Below are 17,883 nucleotides of genomic sequence, written 5' to 3'. Positions count from 1 at the left end.
ACTTGGACCAGAGTAGTGGCAGTGGAGATGGGGCAAGTGGTAAGTTTGTGAAGATATTCTGAAGTAAAGCCAATAAGCTTTGCTGATGCTCTCCATATAGTGTGCAAGAGAAGGGAAGGAGTCAGAGATACCTGACTCATGCCCAGAGGGTTAAAGGTAAAGGGCTACCCAATGGCTAATAGGTTGAGCAGAGAGGCTGCAGTGGAGTGAGCTGCCCTTTACCAATGGTGTGGTAGAGATGTATTCATTACTGTGGGCCGAGTGGAATCTGGTGATTGCTTAGATGTGAAAGGGACCCAATCTAGGTCCAGCAATTCTAGCAGAGAAAGATGTTGGGGTTGGTGGGCAAGGGTCATGTTTTTTGGAAGCCAGGGTTGTGAAGACAGTTTCATGAAGCCTGTAGGAGAAGGCAGTGCTGTGTGAGGGAACCACAGGTGGGAGATCTCCATGGCAACAAACAAGCAGACAGAAGGAGCCTGTGTCTCTGATGAGTATGCAGCTGCCATGCCAGACCAACACCACCCACCTGGATTTGATATGAGCGAGACGTCAACTTCCATTTTGTTGATTGCAATTTGGGGTTTTCTGCCATTTCCAGCTGAACCTAATACTAATTTACTAATTTTATTCAAGCTCTTTCAGAGAAAAGAACAATAATAGAGAAAGCTATGCGACTCCTCTTATGAGACAAAAAATGTAATAGGTGCTATTCAAAGACAGTTATAAGCCGCTTTCACATTTGAAGCTTGATGTAAATTCTAAAAAATGAAAGAAAGGAAGATAGGAAGGGAAAGAAAGGAAGAACACACTAGATATTATATTAAAGCACCATATTAAAAAAAACATATTACATATGACCAGGTTAAAAATTTCCTGGGAGCACAATGGTGGCTTAACATTAAGAAATCTATTTATGTAACATACCAGCTTAACAGGGTAAAAGAGAAAATAGGACCTAAAGATCATCTTCAGAGATTTCAGAAAAAAAGCACTTAATAAAACACCACCCATGTGTGCTTTTTTAAAAAGATTATTTCTTTAGAACTACAAGGGAACTTTCTTTGATGGGTAACAGAATCACCTGAGAAGCTTGGTAAAAATACAAAGGTCCAGACCCTTTCTTTTTTAAACAAAGTTGGCATCTGTGTTCTTTTTAGTTCTTGAAGTGATTCTGACATACACCAAGTTTGAGAATCATTAGTGTAGAAATTACAACAAACATCACATTTAATGGTGAAACTTTAGCTATAGTCTCATTAAAGTCAGAAACAAGGTGAGGATGACTGCTTTCATCTCTAGTGGTCCTAGCCACTATATTAAGAAGAGAAGAAATAAGAATTATAAGAATTGGTTCCATATGAATTTTAGGATTTTTAAAAAATTTCTTTGAAGAATGTCACTGATATTCTGATAGGGAATGCATACATTCTGTAGATTGCTTTGGGCAGTGTGGTCATTTTAACAATATTAATTATTCTGATTCATGAGCATGAGATGTATTTCCATTTTTTTGTATCCTCTTGGATTTATTTCATCAGTGTTTTGTATCTTTCCTTGTAGCGGTCTTCTCCCTTCTTGGTTAAATTTATTTCTATGTATTTTACTTTTTTGTAACTATCGTAACTAGAATTTTCTTCTTGATTTCTTTTTTAGCTAGTTTGTCTTTTGTGTATGGAAAGGCTACTGATTTTTGTAAGTTAATTTGTATCCTGCAACATTACTGAATTTACTTATCAGTTCTAAGAGATTTTTGGTTGAGTGTTTAGGTTTTTCAGTGTACAAGATCATGTCATCCACAGACATTTTGACTTCCTCCACTCCAGTTCGTGTGCCTTTTCTTTCTCTTGCCCATGGCTCTGGGTAGGGCTGCCAGTACTGTACTGAATAAGAGTGGTGAGAGTGGGCATCTTGTCTTGTTCCAGGTCTTAGAGAAAAAGCTTTCCACTTTGCCTCACTGAGTGTGTTGTTAGCTATAAATCTGTCATCTATGACCTTTATTGTGTTGAAGTACTTCCTTTTTATTGAGAGTTTTCATCGTGAAGGAATGTTGAATTTTATCAGATGCTTTTTCTGCATTTATTGAGATGATCATATGGTTTTTGTCTTTTCTGTTGATGTGATGTAACATATTTATTAATTTGTGTATGTTGAACCATCCTTGCATCCCTAGGATAAATCCCACTTGATCATGATGTATTATCTTTTTGATGTGTTGTTGGATTCTGTTTGCTAGTATTTCATTGAAGATTTTTGCATCTATGCTCACCAGGGATATTGGCCTATAAATTTTTTGCTGTGTCCTTGTCTGGTTTTGTTATCATGGTTATGCTGGTCTTATAGAATGAGTTAGGGAGACTTCCCTCCTCTTCAACTTTTTTGGAACAGTTTGAGAAGATTTTTTATTCTTTTTAAACATCTTGGTAGAATTCAGCAGTGAAGTCATGTGGTCCTGGGCTTTTATTTGTTGAGTCACTTTTTATTACTGATTCAATCTCATTACTTGCTATTGGTCTGTTCAGGTTTTCTATTTCTTCTTGGTTCACTCTTTGTAGGTTGTATTGTCTAGGATTTTTTCCAATTCTTCTAGCTTTTCAAATTTATTGGTATATAGTTGTTCATAATCATCTGCAATGATGCTTTGTATTTCTGTGGTATCCATTGTGACATCTCCTTTTTCATCTCTGATTCATTTATTTGTGTCTTCTCTCTTTTTTCTTTGTTAGTCTAGCTAATAGTTTGTTGATTTCATTTATCTTTTTAGGAAATCAACTTTTTGTTTCATTGATCTTTTGCATTTTTTTAGTCTCAGTGCCATTTATTTCTCCTCTGATCATTATTAGTTCTACTAATTTTGGGTTTGCTTTGTTCTTTTCTAGTTCCTTGAGATGTGTAATTAGATTATTTATTTGAAGTCTTTCTACTTTTTTGATGTAGTTATTTATTGCTATAAACTTGCCTCTTAATACTGCTTTTGCTGTGTACCATAGGTTTTGATATATTGTATTTCTATTTGTTTCAAGAAATTTTTAAATTTCCTTCCCAATTTCTTAACCCATTGGTTGCTCAGGAGCATGTTTAATTTTCACTTATTTGTATAGTTTCAAATGTTTCTCTTGTTAGTGATTTCTAATTTTATTCTGTTGTCATCAGATATTTGGTATGATTTCAACTTTTAAAAATTTATTGAGAATTCTTTTGTGTCCTAACATATGGTCAGTCCTACAGAATGTTTCATGTGCTGATAAAAGGAATGTGTATTCTGTAGCTGTTGGATGAAATGTTCTTAGGTCCATTTGTTCTGTGGTGTAGTTTAATTCCGATGTTTCTTTGCCAATTTTCTGCCTAGCTTATCTGTCCAATGCTGAGAGTGGGGTGTTGAAGTCCCCAACTATTATTATATTGGGGTCTTTCTCTCCTTTTAGATCTAATAATATTTGCTTTATATGCATGGGTGCTCCAGTATTGGGTGTATATATACTTTCAATTGTTATGTTTCTTGATGAATTGATCCCTTTATTATTATATAATGTCCGTTTTTGCTTTTTAAATAGCTTTTGGCTTAAAGTCTATTTTATCTAAGTATAGCTACTCCTGCTCGCTTTTGGTTTCTGTTTGTGTATAATATATTTTCCCATCCCTTCACTTTCAGTCTATGTGTGTCTTTACAGGTATATTTCTTATAGGTAGCATATATTTGGGTCTTGTTTTTAAACCATTCAGTTAGTCTAGATCTTTTATTTGGGGAATAGCTAAAGTAATTCTGAACAAAAAGAACAAAGCTGGTGGCATCACACTACCAGACTTAAAAATATACTACAAAGCTATAGTAATCAAAATAGCATGGTGCTGGCATAAAAGACACATAGACCAACAGAACAGAATACAGAACCCAGAGATTAATGCACATATCTATAGCAAACTGATTTTTTGGCAAAGGTGCCAAGAACATTCCTTGAGGGAAGAGTAGTATCTCCAATAAATGGTGCTGGTAAAACTGGATATCCATATACAGATGAATGAAGCTAGAGCCCCCACCTCTTGCCATATACAAAATTAACTCAAACTAGATTAAAGACCTAAATGTAAGATCCAAAACTATAAAACTACTAGACGAAAACATGGGGAAATGCTTCAGGATATTGTTCTGGGAAATATTTTATGAGTAAGACATCAAAAGCACAGGCAACAAAAACAAATGGGATTATGTCCATTAAAAAGCTTCTGTGCAGCAAAGGAAACAGTCAATAGAGTGTAAGACAACCTACAAAATGGGAGAAAATATTTGTAAACTATTCATCCAACAGGGGATTAATATCCAGAATATATAAGAAACCCTAACATCTCAACAGCAAAGAGATACTTTGATACAGGCATGCAATGTGAAATAAGCACATCATAGAGAATGGGGTATCCATCCTCTCAGGTATTTATCCTTTGAGTTACAGACAATCCAATTACATTCTCTAAGTTATTTAAAAATATACAATTAAGTTATTGACTATAATCATGCTATTGTGCTATCCAATAGCAGGTCTTGTTCATTCTTTCTTTTTTTGGTACCTATTAACTATCCCTACCCCTCCAGTCCCCCAGTACCCTTCTCAGCTTCTGCTAACCATCCTTCTACTCTCTGTGTCCATGAGTTCAATTGATTTGATTTTTAGATCCCACAAAAAAGTGAGAACATGTGGTTTGTCTTTCTGTCCCTGGCTTATTTTACTTAAAATGATGATCTTCAGTTCCATCCATGTTGTTGCAAATGACTGGATCTCATTCTTTTTTATGGCTGAATAATATTCCACTGTGTGCACGTACCACATTTTCTTTATCAATTCATCTGTTGATGGGCAATTAGGTTGCTTCCAAATATTAGCTACTGTCAACTTTACTGAATTTATCAGTTCTAATAGATTTCTTGTGGAGTCTTTAGGTTTTTCCGAATATAAGATCATATCATCAACAAATAAAGATAATTTGACATCTTCCTTTGCAATTTGGATGCCCTTTATTTCCTTCTCGTTTGATTGCTCTAGCTAGGACTTCTAGTACTATGTTGAATAACAGTGGTGACAGTGAGCATCCTTGTTGTGTTCCAGATCTTAGAGGAAAGGCTTTTAGTTTTTCCCCATTCAGTGTGATACTAGCTGTGGGTCTGTTGATCACTATATTTTGTATGTATTGAAACATCACTATGTACCCCATAAATATGTACAATTAGTATGGGTCAGTTAAAAAGATAAAATATTTAACAAGTATGAGAATTGGAAAGGGACAAAGTTGTCCATATTTGCAGGCAATATGATTATACAAAAAGCCCAAGAAGATTATTTAGAACGAATAGAGTTCAGCAAGCTTGAGAGATAAGACTTACATAAATAAGCAGTGTTGCTAATATTCGTAATAACCCATTATAAAGTACATGAGAAACAATCTATTCACAATAGCAACAGAAACTATAAAGTATCTAGGAATAAATATTATAAAATATGGGCATACACTTTGTGTAGAAAATTATAAAAACCTTATTGAAGGGCACAAATACCCAAATTAAAGGAGAGCTGTATTATATTTATGAAGGGAGATGTCTCTTCTTTCTAAAAATAGAAATCAAATGCCATTCTTATCAAAATCCTAGTAGGTTTTGTTCGGATATGATGATAGGAAAGACTAGACTAGCTGGTCTTAGAATTCATATGTGAGAGTGAAATGTAAGAACAAAGATAATTTTGAAGAAAAGGAACAAGAAAGGGAGTAAGATCTTAATACTTATTATAAAGTAATACAAATTAAAAGACAGTGTGGCATTGGTACAGAGCTAGATGAAATGACTAACAAATCAGAAAAGAGAGTCCAGAAACAGACCTGTGCAATTAAAGAAATTCCATTATGACAAATTGGGAGACCCCTCTCCCTTTGGGAGAAAGGATGGTCTATTCTAGAGCTGTGCAATAGAAATACAATGTATTTGTATTTCTACACATTTGTAACTTAAAATTTTCCAGTAGCACATTTCAAAAAGTAAAAAGAAACAGGTGAAATAAATTTTAGTAATATATTTTAACACAAAATATCCAGAATATTATTTAAACTTGTAATCAGTATTAAATTATTGACATATTCTGTACCGAGTCTCAGCATGTATTCCTCTTATTATTGCCCAGGCTGGAGTGCAATGACACGATCTCGGCTCACCACAACCTCCACCTCCCAGGTTCAAGTGATTCTCCTGCCTCAGCCTCCTGAGTAGCTGGGATTACAGGCATGTGCCACCACACCTAGCTAATTTTGTATTTTTAGTAGAGACAGAATTTCTCATGTTGGTCAGGCTGGTCTCGAACTCCCGACCTCAGGTGATCCACCTGCCTTGGCCTTCCAAAGTGTTGGGATTATAGGCATGAGCCACAATTCTGTCCCCACCCTCCCAAAAAAAAGAAAGAAATCCAGTATGTATTATACACACAGTACATCTGGATTTGGACAAGTCACATTTCAAGTGCTCAAAAGCTTACATGTGACTAGTAGTTACAGTATTGGATAGCACAGCTCTGTTCCATAAATTGCACTAAGATAATTTATTGAACAGAGCTGCACTAAGATAGGTTGGTATTCACATGGAAAAAAAATAGACTCCTACCTTGCACTAAAATTTCAGACATCAATGTGAAAAGCATAATTTGAATATTTTTACAAAAAATATAAAAAATACCTTTATGATTTAAGGGTCAGGATAAGAAACATAAAGCATAAACTATAAAAAGCAGTTGATCCTTTATATTGGGAGAAGATATATGATGCACATGATTGATCAAGAAACAGCTTGGAATTTATAAAGAACTCCAACAAATCAGTAGATGTAGAGAAAAAACTCAATAGAGAAATGGTAAAAGTTATGAATGGCCAGTTCATAGAAGAGACAATTAAGTGGCCATTAAACCAGAAAAGATGCTCAACTTCAGTGGTAAGCAAAGAAATGCAAATTAAAACCAAAAGATGTCATTTTATACCAACAGAGTAGCAAAATATTTAAGTCGGGTAACGCCAAGTGTTCATAAGGATACAAAGAGACAGGAACTCTCAAACACTGCTGATGAGAGAGAGTATAAATTGGCACAGTCACTTTGGGGAGCATCTAGCAAAGCTCTTGATATGCATCCCTCACAGTCTAGCAAATCCAATCTGGCACATGCAGACTTTAACAAAAACATTCATGGAAATGCTGTTTTCAATAGAAAAGAAGGAAACTGAATACCTACTAGTAGCAGAGGGATAAATTACCTAGTAAAATATTTTAGAACAGCTAAAATGAATGAAGTAGGTCTATGAGTGTCAACATGGACACATTTCAAAAACATAGGGAGAATTAAAAAGTTGTAGAATGTTAATATAGAGTATGAGACCATTTCTATAAAACATGGCATAGATTGAACATACACAGTAAGAATCTAAAAAGTGCCAAGGAATGAGGAAGAATAAATAGGCAAGTCCTTTATTCTGATTTTTAAAATTGTTTTAATGCCATGCAAGTATGACAGATGTGAAGATTTTAAAGAGCTGAATGGCAGAGTGATTGGCATGTTCATCAGGGACCTTGGCCATGAGCAATAGATCACATGCTAGCTGGTTTAAGCAGAAGGGATTTGTTACAGGGCATTAGGTAGCAAACTGAATCTTAAGGATAATTTGGATTTGTTGACAGATAGCATTCAAAGCCAGAGTGAATGTGATTGGCTAGGGAGAAAGTAGGGTGAGAAGCAGCCTTGGAGGATGCATCAGGGACTTGTATGTTTGGGCAGAGGAGCCTGAGCAGAGGATGAGGGACAGGTTGTACCGAGGGGTGTGAGGGTGTGTGAAGGAGCCTCCATACCTGCTGCATGTCATCTGGCCTCAGTGATAGACCTGTGAGGTTGGTGAGTGGGGCCTTGATCTGTGACTGAGCCAGGTCTTGTGTCTCTAAATCCAGTGTCTTGATCTGTGACTGAGCGAGGTCTTGTGGCTCTAAATCCAGTGCTCCACAGGAACACTTGATATGCATCCACAGGAACACTGGATTTAGAGCCACAAGACCTGGCTCAGTCACAGATCAAGGCTATTAACATTTGGAACTAGGCCTCCTTAACTCACCCTTCAGCATGTACTTTCTGCACAGTAACTGTTGTCCATTGTTTGGAGCTGTGGTTAACGTCTCAACTCTTTCCACCATATCACTCTGCATGGGACAGGTGTGGCTTCACTTCCAAAGTTCATTGGGTAGTAATAGTTACCATTCATGAAACTCTCTCATTTGCTAGACAGCCATAAGTGATGGTGCCTTATCACTGTGAAGAAGGGATACTAATGGTTAAGCATTCTCAAACATTTCCCCAAGCTGTTGTGTATTTTAGAAAAGCATTTGCTTACCTACTTTGTTCTCCAAATATGCTGAGTGTTGTCCACAGAGTACCTTAAGCCTCCATGAAATAGGAACTGGTATTAGTTCATTTTAATGACAAGAAAACTGAGACTTAAAAAGTAAATTAACTTTCCATAAGTCACACTATTAGAAAGAGATGGAGCTACGATTTAACAGGAGGCTGTCTGGACCCAGCACCAGACCTCCTCCTGTCTACATTGCACTAGATTCTAGCCAAATCTACCATTATCTGTGTAACCTGCAACTGAACTAGTGACTTAGATCTTCAGATTCTTCAAACTGAGTTATTTTGAAGCTTAATCATTCCTTCTGGGGGAAAGGAGAAAGAACATGCTGAAGAGTGAGTTAAGGAGGTCTGTTTCCTAAGGAAAAGCCCCTGTTCAAGGAGAAAGCTTCAATAACCAGAGTTCAGATGTTAGCCACAGCTGCAAATGACGGACAAGAGTTAGTGTGCATTTTCAGAATCTGCTTCTCAAATTACTCCCCTCCACTACCACACAAAAATGGGACATTTGAGTGCAGTGTTTGTAGAAGGAACAAGCCATTAATTTATAAAAGTTCGGGGTTGGCTACTGTGTGCTAGCACAGTGCTGGGTAAGGGTTGGATAGGATGGTGAGCAAAGCAGATGGGATTCCAGTCCTCATGAAGCTTATAGTTTAGACAGTGTTACATTAGAGATGGAGTTGATAATATGGTTATAGGAGTGGGACCCATGGAGATCTTGGTTATGAAGGGAGGAGTGTAGGGGTGGGGAAAGTTCTCTACCACTTCTGAGAATTTGAACAACCTTCACAGTGCTGCAAAGCCCCTTTCTTTGCTAATGAGTCCTGGTTCATTTCAGGTATCCAAACACCTTGAGTAAGTTGGATCCAACCCCACGTCAGGTGTAAGTCCTGATTGCTCAATCAATGGAATTACCTGAAGGACTTGTTTAAAAAAAAAAAAAGAAAGAAAGAAAGAAAAGAAAAAGATCGCAGAATCCTTCCCCTGGATTCAGTGAGTCACGCAAGAGAATTTGCCTTTTTAACAAGTCCCAGTTCATGCTGTTGCTGATCAAGGGATCTCACGTTGTGAACCACTGTTCTAAACTCATCCTAGTGATCTCATTCCCCTTGCTAGTGACTGGTTTAGTCACATGCATGCAATGCAATTCTGGCCAATATAAGGGATTGTATGTTGGGGAATGTCATTCAGGACCCCTATTAACTTCAGTAGGGATGGCACCAGGTTCAAGAGGCCAAAGCAAAGACCCAGAGCCAGTAAACAAGACAGAGTGTTTTTAGTAGGAAACTTATATACAGAGCGGTCCAGTGGCAGCAGGCTGGACAGGAGGACCACATGTTCTAGCGGTGGTAGGCTGGGCCGGAGAACCGCTGCTGCTTGTAAAAAGCATGCAGTTTATAGAGCTTTTTCACTTAGCACCCTTCCCCTAACAACCTCCAGTTGGCAACCTTCGTTGAACTCAAAGGGTCTTGATCCATAGGACCGGGCGGGGGCTCAGATGTTCCTCATAGATGAGAAAGTAATCTCCAGGTTTGCCACTTCCAGTTCCTCGGAAGTCCAAATACACATTCAGGTGCGTCTCTCACACAGCATCATTCTCAGGGTATGCTTAAGTAATTGCTGTCAGGTGTCGCTGTCTACCATACACAGGACTCCTAGGAAAGTTTTCCTCACTGTTAATGGGACACACAAGAGAAAGGCATTGACTTGGTGGTCTTTGTAGCCTCCTTATAACTATGTGAGCCAAAACCCAAGGGGAAATAACAATAAGCTTAGGATGGTAGAGAGAAAGACAGCACCGACCTTGGAAATGGCCCTTATGGCTAGCACCTCCTACGTTCTCTGCCTGGAGACAAATATGTAGTACCCATTCCCCTTGGAGTCCAAAACCTTTAATATGATCAGTTTCCTCTCTCTAGCCGGACTAACTTTATTGTTTAATTCTTCCAGTGCGATAAGCCTTTTCCTCGCCTCCAAATATTCAGTGTCTGGCTCATTAATAAATGCTTGATAAATACTGGTTAAAAGTTAATGTTACATTTTTAAAATGAAAGACTGATTATACACGAGATTGATAAACTTGGGAATGTATAAGCTGAGTTGGGTTTTCATAGGAGCCAGGACAGCCCAGGCAATCCTTCATCTATATGGTATGTTTCTTTCTGATGCTTTCTTCACTGTCCTTCCCTTAACCTTCTCTCTTCCTCTCTCTCTTCCCTTCTAGGCTGTTATCCTTGACATCTGCAGCAGCCCCTCCAAGCTGTGGAGATCAGGTCATCGGGAATGCCCATTTATGGCAATGGAAGAAAGAAAAAGGGGTCTCCTCCCATCCTTACCACTGCATTCTCCCACCAACACTGCTCCTGTTCTACTTCCCACAACTTAATTGTTGACAATTTAACAGTGGGTTTCTGGAAACAGTGCTGCCTTTGTGATGGTCTAACTACCAGAGTTATTCCAATAGCAGGAATTTCAAGCCAGGTAAGGGGAGCCATGTCAGGCTGCCAGATGGTGGGGAAGACAGGTGTGGGTGAGCTGGCTTCAGACTAAAGGAAGAGGGGATCAAGTGTTGAAATCACATTTGAGAAAAGGAGTCAAGCGAACCTCATTACCCATTATGGAGCCCTGTTATATCCTTTAGTGCTATTTGGACTTGGATTGAACCTGTGACAAATCCTTTGCTTATGCTTCTTCCATCCCTGCTTCCATGTTATATCCTTTCCCCTTCTAAAATGGTAATAATGAGAAATAACTATTACTAATTACCCTAGAACATAAATTTCATTTTAGATGTCACAATCAGAATATCATCCTCAGTTTTTCAGGGCCGCAAATTACCCATGGTTATATGCAGGTAGTACTAAATGGACAGATCTGGGATCAAGCTCAGGGCTTTGTGACTTTAAAATTCTTGTTCTGCTACCCTCCAAGTGGCCTAGGGTGATTTGCCCTAAACGGTTCAGCTCTGTATGATGATGCATCCATGCAGTGGGGCTTATAGAAAGTGAATGTGGAGCCTCAGAGCCTTAATCTTGAAGCAGGCTCTCTAGAAGGAAGCTTGCAGAAGGAGTGGGGACTCAATGGGATGCTGTTTTCTCATTGTGTTTCAGTGATGACTGAAAATCTGTTGCCAACAACTATCTGGAAACAATGTTTTGACGATCCACCACCCCACCCCTCCAAACCACTTTCTTGCACATACTCCAGAATAATAGACAGAAGAATTTAATACATGTGATGCTTTGCCTTCCATTTACACTATCATAAATTACAAAGTATTGTTCACTTCACAAAATAAAACCATTTCCAGATAATTTTTTGACAGTATCAAGAAGTACATAAACTACAACAAACAAAGCTGTACAGTTGGGAGGAGGGATAATAGCAGGGAAGAGGTCAAACCATTCTGACCTCCGTGTGCCAATGGAGTCCATCTGCATAGCCCTTGGGACTGTTCAGGTCAACAGTCACACGGTGATGCTCCACGTAACACAGTCATTCTCTTCTGCTCACTCCAAAGCAGGATTGGTGAGTTTACACAAATCATCTCAATCAAAGGAAAAGACATTGTGGTTGCATTTTTTAAAAATCTAGATTTACAGTTTTTGATGTTTTAAATATTTCACCTATGTTACAAAATATAGAAATCTTGGTGTGAAAGGCTCATGCTAAGATAAATATAACCAAGAGAATGGAACTATAGTAATAAAATCATATTGAATTATCCACACAGAGCTACTTTTGTCAAGGAGGAACAAATATTTGGTAAAAACCAACCTTATTCTCACTTTAAAAAATAGGTTTCTAGAACAAAAAAGAAAAACATCGACAATTCTGCAGATTCGCTTTTCACCAATACAGAAAAGTGGCAAAAATACAATTTGATATTAACAGATGAATTCAGAGGGCTTGGCTGGGAAGAAAAGAGGGAAAGTGCTAACTTTTTACACAGACCAGATACATCCAGTGTTCTCAAATAATTTCAGGTAAAATGACCGCATTCTGTATCTTCTGGGATACACACTCATGATACGAAAAGACTATGACCAATTCCAAAGCATACTTTGGGAATTCACAAAATTTGTATGAAAAGAAAATTGGTGGACATTTCAGACCATCCTACAATTGCTATAAATATATACCATACAATAGAAGAATGCCAGTGCTTAAGAGCAAAAACTGTCAAAAGCAGGAACACAAGGGGCAGGTGAAATTTCATTGAAAAGCACTGAGGAGGACAGAGGTATGTCGAGATAATACTGCATTTGTGGTCAGCTTTTTCAGGGTGTCACAGCAAAATGAGGGACAAGGTACACAGGGTAATAACCAATGCACTGCATTGAGTTCTATTTGCTAAAAATAACATTCTTGTGGCTAAAATAAAAATATGTTTTGTGATATAGGTTTCATTTAACATTGAACAGAATTGTCTTCTTTTTGTAAGTGGAAAATGTATAACTGTTATCAAGTACCTTTATGAATTAAGTTCCCTTTTATTACCAATAAGACTGAAATTTAAAGGTCTACATTGTTTTTAATAAATTAAAGATGTATTAATCACTCTTCCAGCAAACCAGACATACATAGGAGGCACAGCAAAAGAACCAAGGTGATGGGGCTTCCCTCACCTTCACCCTTGTTCTCACGTGGAGGTGGCGCATGTCTATGAGACACAGTACCCCACTCAGCGATCCTCTGCGGTCCAGCAAATTCTAGCACTTGTTTGGAAAACAAATCAAGTGGTAAGAAAAGTTTTTATTCCTTTAGCTTTGTCAACTTGGATGGGGCTGAGGCCATTCAACTCATTTCCCTGATGGATTAGAATAAAACGTCTTCGTTTTCTATTAAAATCTGCACAATCAGCTTTTGGTACCGCATATCATGCAGGGTGGTAAGGGTGCTGTCCTCAGGGGGCCTCATCAGAGTGGGCCCAAACACGATCCCCAGATTTTCTGCATTCATGAAATTGTCTTTTTCATTCATAGTAACCCTGCAAAACAAACATACAGAACAGAGACGTTATGGAGACTTGAGGATTGATTTTCTGTATTGATTATGTATGTAAGTCCCAAGAACATCTCTGGTTCAGGAAATTGCAAGAAAAAATTGGGAATCAGAATGGCAGAAAGGTATTTTTGAAGGGTAATTGACCGATTTTTTGTTTTATATTGTTGACATTGCCTTTGCCAGTGGAAATGAATTACATATGTGAATCTGGCAGGAACACAATTTTTTAAATTAGAAAATTAGTCCTCCTTATTAAGTCAATATGGAACTATCATTTAAGGAATACTGGTTTGTAGGGGCAGCGGATTCTGAGGCTGGCCCATGGTCCTTTCACAGGCCTCATACGGAAGGCTTTTTTTCCTCTTGTGGCTTCCTGCTGGTCTGTATGCTGGAGAGTGGGAAGGGAAGGGCAGGATCCCTGTCTGCTGGGAGGACTGGTGCCAGAGGAGAAAGGTTATGTGTAGAATGGGCTGTCATGAATTTAGGAAGAACCAGGCCGTTATCATGGGGTGGGGGAATGGCTGGAATGTGGCCAAACTGGAAGGCAGTTGGACATTATTTGTAGTTCCCACAGGATGAGGTCTACAGCAGTTGAACAGCAGTTGAAATTAAGAATCATCATTTTGACATCCAGATAAGAACTGCAGAGCCTTTAAGAATAAAATTCAAACTGCAAAGTTGGTTTAATATCTTCCTCATGGAATAAAATTACAATCTCCCAGAGTTATGTTTTCACAAATTTAAGTTTCAGAATGTTCCTAATAGATGTAAAATGGAGTGGGTTCTCCAAAAAAGAGCAAAATATAATTAAAATGTGTTTAGGTTGTGCATAGAAAGCCATCCCTTTCTATTTCCTTATAACTCATTAGGATTAGCCATTGAGTATTATTTTAAGGTCAACCCAGTTTGTGTCATGTCCATGCCACAAAGCTAAGAGCAAGGTTGGAAAGAGGACATTTCTCACCATCAAAGTGCTCACAGCTTCCTCTTAAGTCAGGTACTATGCCTGACCAAACAAGATGGCTAGGAAACCCACTATGAAAAAGATACAGTATTATTGGCATTTAAGGTTCAGCTGAAAGGTGTCAGCATTTTTTCTGGTAATGGTATTTTGCCTTCCAAATTGTAACTGGATATTGATCACAATAAATATTTTACAGAGCTGACTGAAAGCCAGATGTGACACCCATAATTATCTAAAAATTACTTGTACTCCTAAATTCAACAAATTAATCAAAATGGGAATATTCTGAGCTAAATGTTACCATCACCTGTCACCCTGAATCTGAGCAACAATATTGTATGTCTTAAAAGGTAGAAAAATAAAACCTCAATACCTACTGTTTATACAGTCCTCAGTTTGCCTCTTTTCACTTACTAAGTAGATCTGTGAACTGGTCAATGTAGACAATTTTTGGTTCATTTTGTCAAAGAATGGGCTGCTGCCAAAGGTCTTTCAAAAACACAGAGGAACACAGATGTGCCCTGATCCTTCCAATGTTATAACACCAATTCATCAACCTCATTACACATGTGCAGTGAGAGAGAGAGAGACAAGGTTTAGGGAGAGTAGTGTCACCAGAGGTTCTAGTGTCCCATAAACATCCAGATGTCTCCATCTCTGTCTCCCACACACTCACACAGACAGTTCTGTGTGCCGCAGGTACTCTCTGAGATGGACCTCAGTGATATGCCTCCTGTAATTTACACCCTGCATCCCTTCCCCTAAAGTATGGGCTGGACTTGATTTGCTTCTAACAGATAAAACATGGCAAAAGCAATAGGATGTCACTTCTGAGATTAGGTTACAAAAAGACTGTCTTTCATATTGGGTGTTCTTGCTTTCTTGTTCTGAGAGAAGCCAGTTGGCTTCTAGTAGATTTGCTAGAAATATCACTCCCACAAGTTTTAATTTAAACTGCCTATGGAGAAATGCACATGGCAAGGAACTGAGGGTTGACTCCAGCAAACAGTTGGTGAGGGAGTGAAGCCTTCAGTTCAACAGCCTTTAAGGAACTGAATCCTGCCAACAACCATGTGAGTGGGCTTGGAGATGGATGCCACCACCATCAAGCCTTCAGGAGTGAATTTTTTTTTTCTTGAGACAGAGTCTCATTCTGTTGCCCAGGATGGAGTGCAGTGGTGCAATCTTTGCTCACTGTAGCCTTTGTCTCCTGGGTTCAAGCAATTCTCCTGTCTCAGCCTCCCAAGTAGCTGGGATTACAGGTGCATCAAGCCTTCAGATAAGACTGCAGCCTCATTACAGACCTTGAACTGGAGGCAGCCAGCTGATTCACACCTGGATTCCTGACCCTTGGAAACTATGAGATAATAAATGTTTACTGTTTTAAGCCACTAAGTTTTGGGAGAAGTTTGTTACTTAATGATATAGAACTCACACATCCAGAAAAATAAGAGATCAGGCTGGAAATGTGCTCTCCCAGGAGGCAGGCAGGCTCAGGAGCCTGGAAAGGGGCAAGCAACAGGGGGACGAACAGGACACACAGTACAGGGCTTGTGTCAGATGAAGATGCAGACACAGCGGCAGAGTAGGTAAAGGCTGTGCATCAGCCTGCCTGGGATCCTGGCTTCACCTCTTCACATCAGCTGTGTAACCTCCCCAAGTGTCAGCAATCTCACGAGTGACACGAGGCCCCTAATGGTGCCCCCCCCAACGTTTTTTTTTTTTTTGAGATGGAGTCTCGCTCTGTCACCCAGGCTGGAGTGCAGTGGCATGATCTCGGCTCACTGCCAGCTCTGCCTCCCGGGTTCACGCCATTCTCCTGCCTCAGCCTCCCGGGTAGCTGGGACTACAGGCGCCTGCCACCATGCCCGGCTAAGTTTTTGTATTTTTAGTAGAGACAGGGTTTCACCGTGTTAGCCAGGATGGTCTCAATCTCCTGACCTCGTGATCCGCCCGCCTCGGCCTCCCAAAGTGCTGGGATTACAGGCGTGAGCCACTGCAATGGTGCCCCTTTCATAGGCATGATACACTGAAAGTGCCTGGCGTGGCTCCTGGCACGGTGAAGCTCCAGCAGTTATGGCTGGGGCTGGAGGCTCGGTCCCCTCAGGGGGCTGGGGAGGAATGCTGTCCACTTTTCCTTATGCATTAATTGCTCTAGGGGCAGAGCAGGCGTTGTGCATGAGGCATAAGCTTACTTTTTGAGGTGGATCATTAGGTACCGGAGGGTTTCATAGTGGGCAGGAGGCAGCAGCATCAGCACTTCATGGACGGCTTCCAGCCTCTCATCTGCATTGGAGATTTCTGTGAAGTTCATGCATGATGGGTATTAGTTCAGAGGGTGGCATTCAAGTTTTTAGAGAAGTAACAAGAAGTTTTTGTTTTAGCCAGAAATGGGGGAACGATTCTATTAAATTGATGCAATCCAAGCACTGTTTCACTTAATCAATTTGTTGGTGTCCTGTGTCATTCAGGAAAGAGTTTGAGGCTGAGCACCACATGCTTATTGAATGTCCTCTGGGTGGCCAGAGGCTGGACACTGTCCTTGCCCTCCATGAATCCGTAAGCCAGCAGAATGCATACAGTCACGGAGCATATGTGCAGACTGTGCTTTGCTTTCTTCTGAACAGTAGATTTGCTAGAAATATCACTCCCACAAGTTTTAATTTAAACTGCACCATATACAGTACTATTCCCTTGAAGTTGTCTAATGAGTCTTTCTCTGGCAGACTTCTACAACCTAATACATTTTACAAGGCAAGGACATTGGCAATGAGCCACCCAACTCAGCCTGCACTCATGGCACTTCTCACTATAGTGTTGGCATGCTTAACCCCGGTGCACAGCCCAGGTTAGGAAGTGGAGACTGGACACATTAACAATGGGAGGAAGAGTACATGCTTCTGGCTTTTGGGTCTCTGATAGGTACTGGCAGCTACTCAAAGAAAACCCTCCTGCTATTCCTCCTGGAGTAGAGGATGCTAGAACCTTCTTTGCCAGGACCACTAGGGCCCCGGAAGGAGGGAATAGTCTTACCGGGGTCAGGGCCTCAGCTCATCTGAAAAGTGCATCTCACACTTATCCCAGCCTGCCTTTGTCTCTCCCCATCAGGCATCTCATTACTATATTTAACAGCATACCTAAACTTTTCAACTTTTAAAGGTTTTTTTTTTTTTTAATAAAAACAACAACAACAAGCAAAAACTTCCTCAAAGTGAGCTTGACTTCTGTGTCATGTGTCTCAGCATCTGAAGCTCCCTTTGGTCACTTTTGCCTCTTCCTGGGCAAAGTGTAGTCCCTTCCTCCAGACCTGCCCCCTTTTCACTCTCTTTTCTCTCCTACAGCAGTGGGCCCAAGTGCCAAACACTGAATGAGCAACCCTGGGCTGATGGAAGGCAAATCCTGATGTCCCATTCCTGGAAGCATGAGCTCAGTTCTCCAAGCCTTGCTTTTCTTCTCTGTAAAATGGGATTATAAGATTTGCCACATGGGGTAAATGAG

General features: G+C 39.6%; 1 protein-coding gene and 1 long non-coding RNA gene across 13 annotated transcripts in view; one reads left to right on the top strand and one right to left on the bottom strand.

Annotated features, from left to right (window-relative positions):
• LOC139362829 (uncharacterized) overlaps nt 1-13,207 on the top strand; it is a 50,729-nt gene extending 37,522 nt beyond the window's left edge. The window contains exons 2-3 of the long non-coding RNA XR_011622265.1: nt 10,639-10,895; nt 12,984-13,207. This is a non-coding gene — a long non-coding RNA (uncharacterized lncRNA). The remainder of the gene's footprint in view (nt 1-10,638; nt 10,896-12,983) is intronic.
• Nucleotides 11,624-17,883, bottom strand: part of LOC105475787 (chimerin 2) — a 314,261-nt gene continuing 308,001 nt past the window's right edge. For 11 of the 12 annotated variants that reach the window (XM_011731281.3, XM_011731279.3, XM_011731285.3 and 8 more), the window contains 2 exons: nt 16,581-16,686; nt 11,624-13,404 (listed from right to left, as the gene is read on the bottom strand). In XM_011731281.3, coding sequence (XP_011729583.2) covers nt 13,233-13,404; nt 16,581-16,686 — 278 coding nt within the window. In that variant the 3' untranslated portion in view covers nt 11,624-13,232. The remainder of the gene's footprint in view (nt 13,405-16,580; nt 16,687-17,883) is intronic. The other variant, XM_071094981.1, reaches the window with a different exon arrangement.

This window comes from Macaca nemestrina, chromosome 4, assembly GCF_043159975.1.
Source record: "Macaca nemestrina isolate mMacNem1 chromosome 4, mMacNem.hap1, whole genome shotgun sequence".
Classification (NCBI taxonomy): Eukaryota; Metazoa; Chordata; class Mammalia; order Primates; family Cercopithecidae; genus Macaca; species Macaca nemestrina.
The sequence above is the reverse complement of the archived record's forward strand: the minus strand, read 5'-3'. Positions and strand labels throughout refer to the sequence as shown.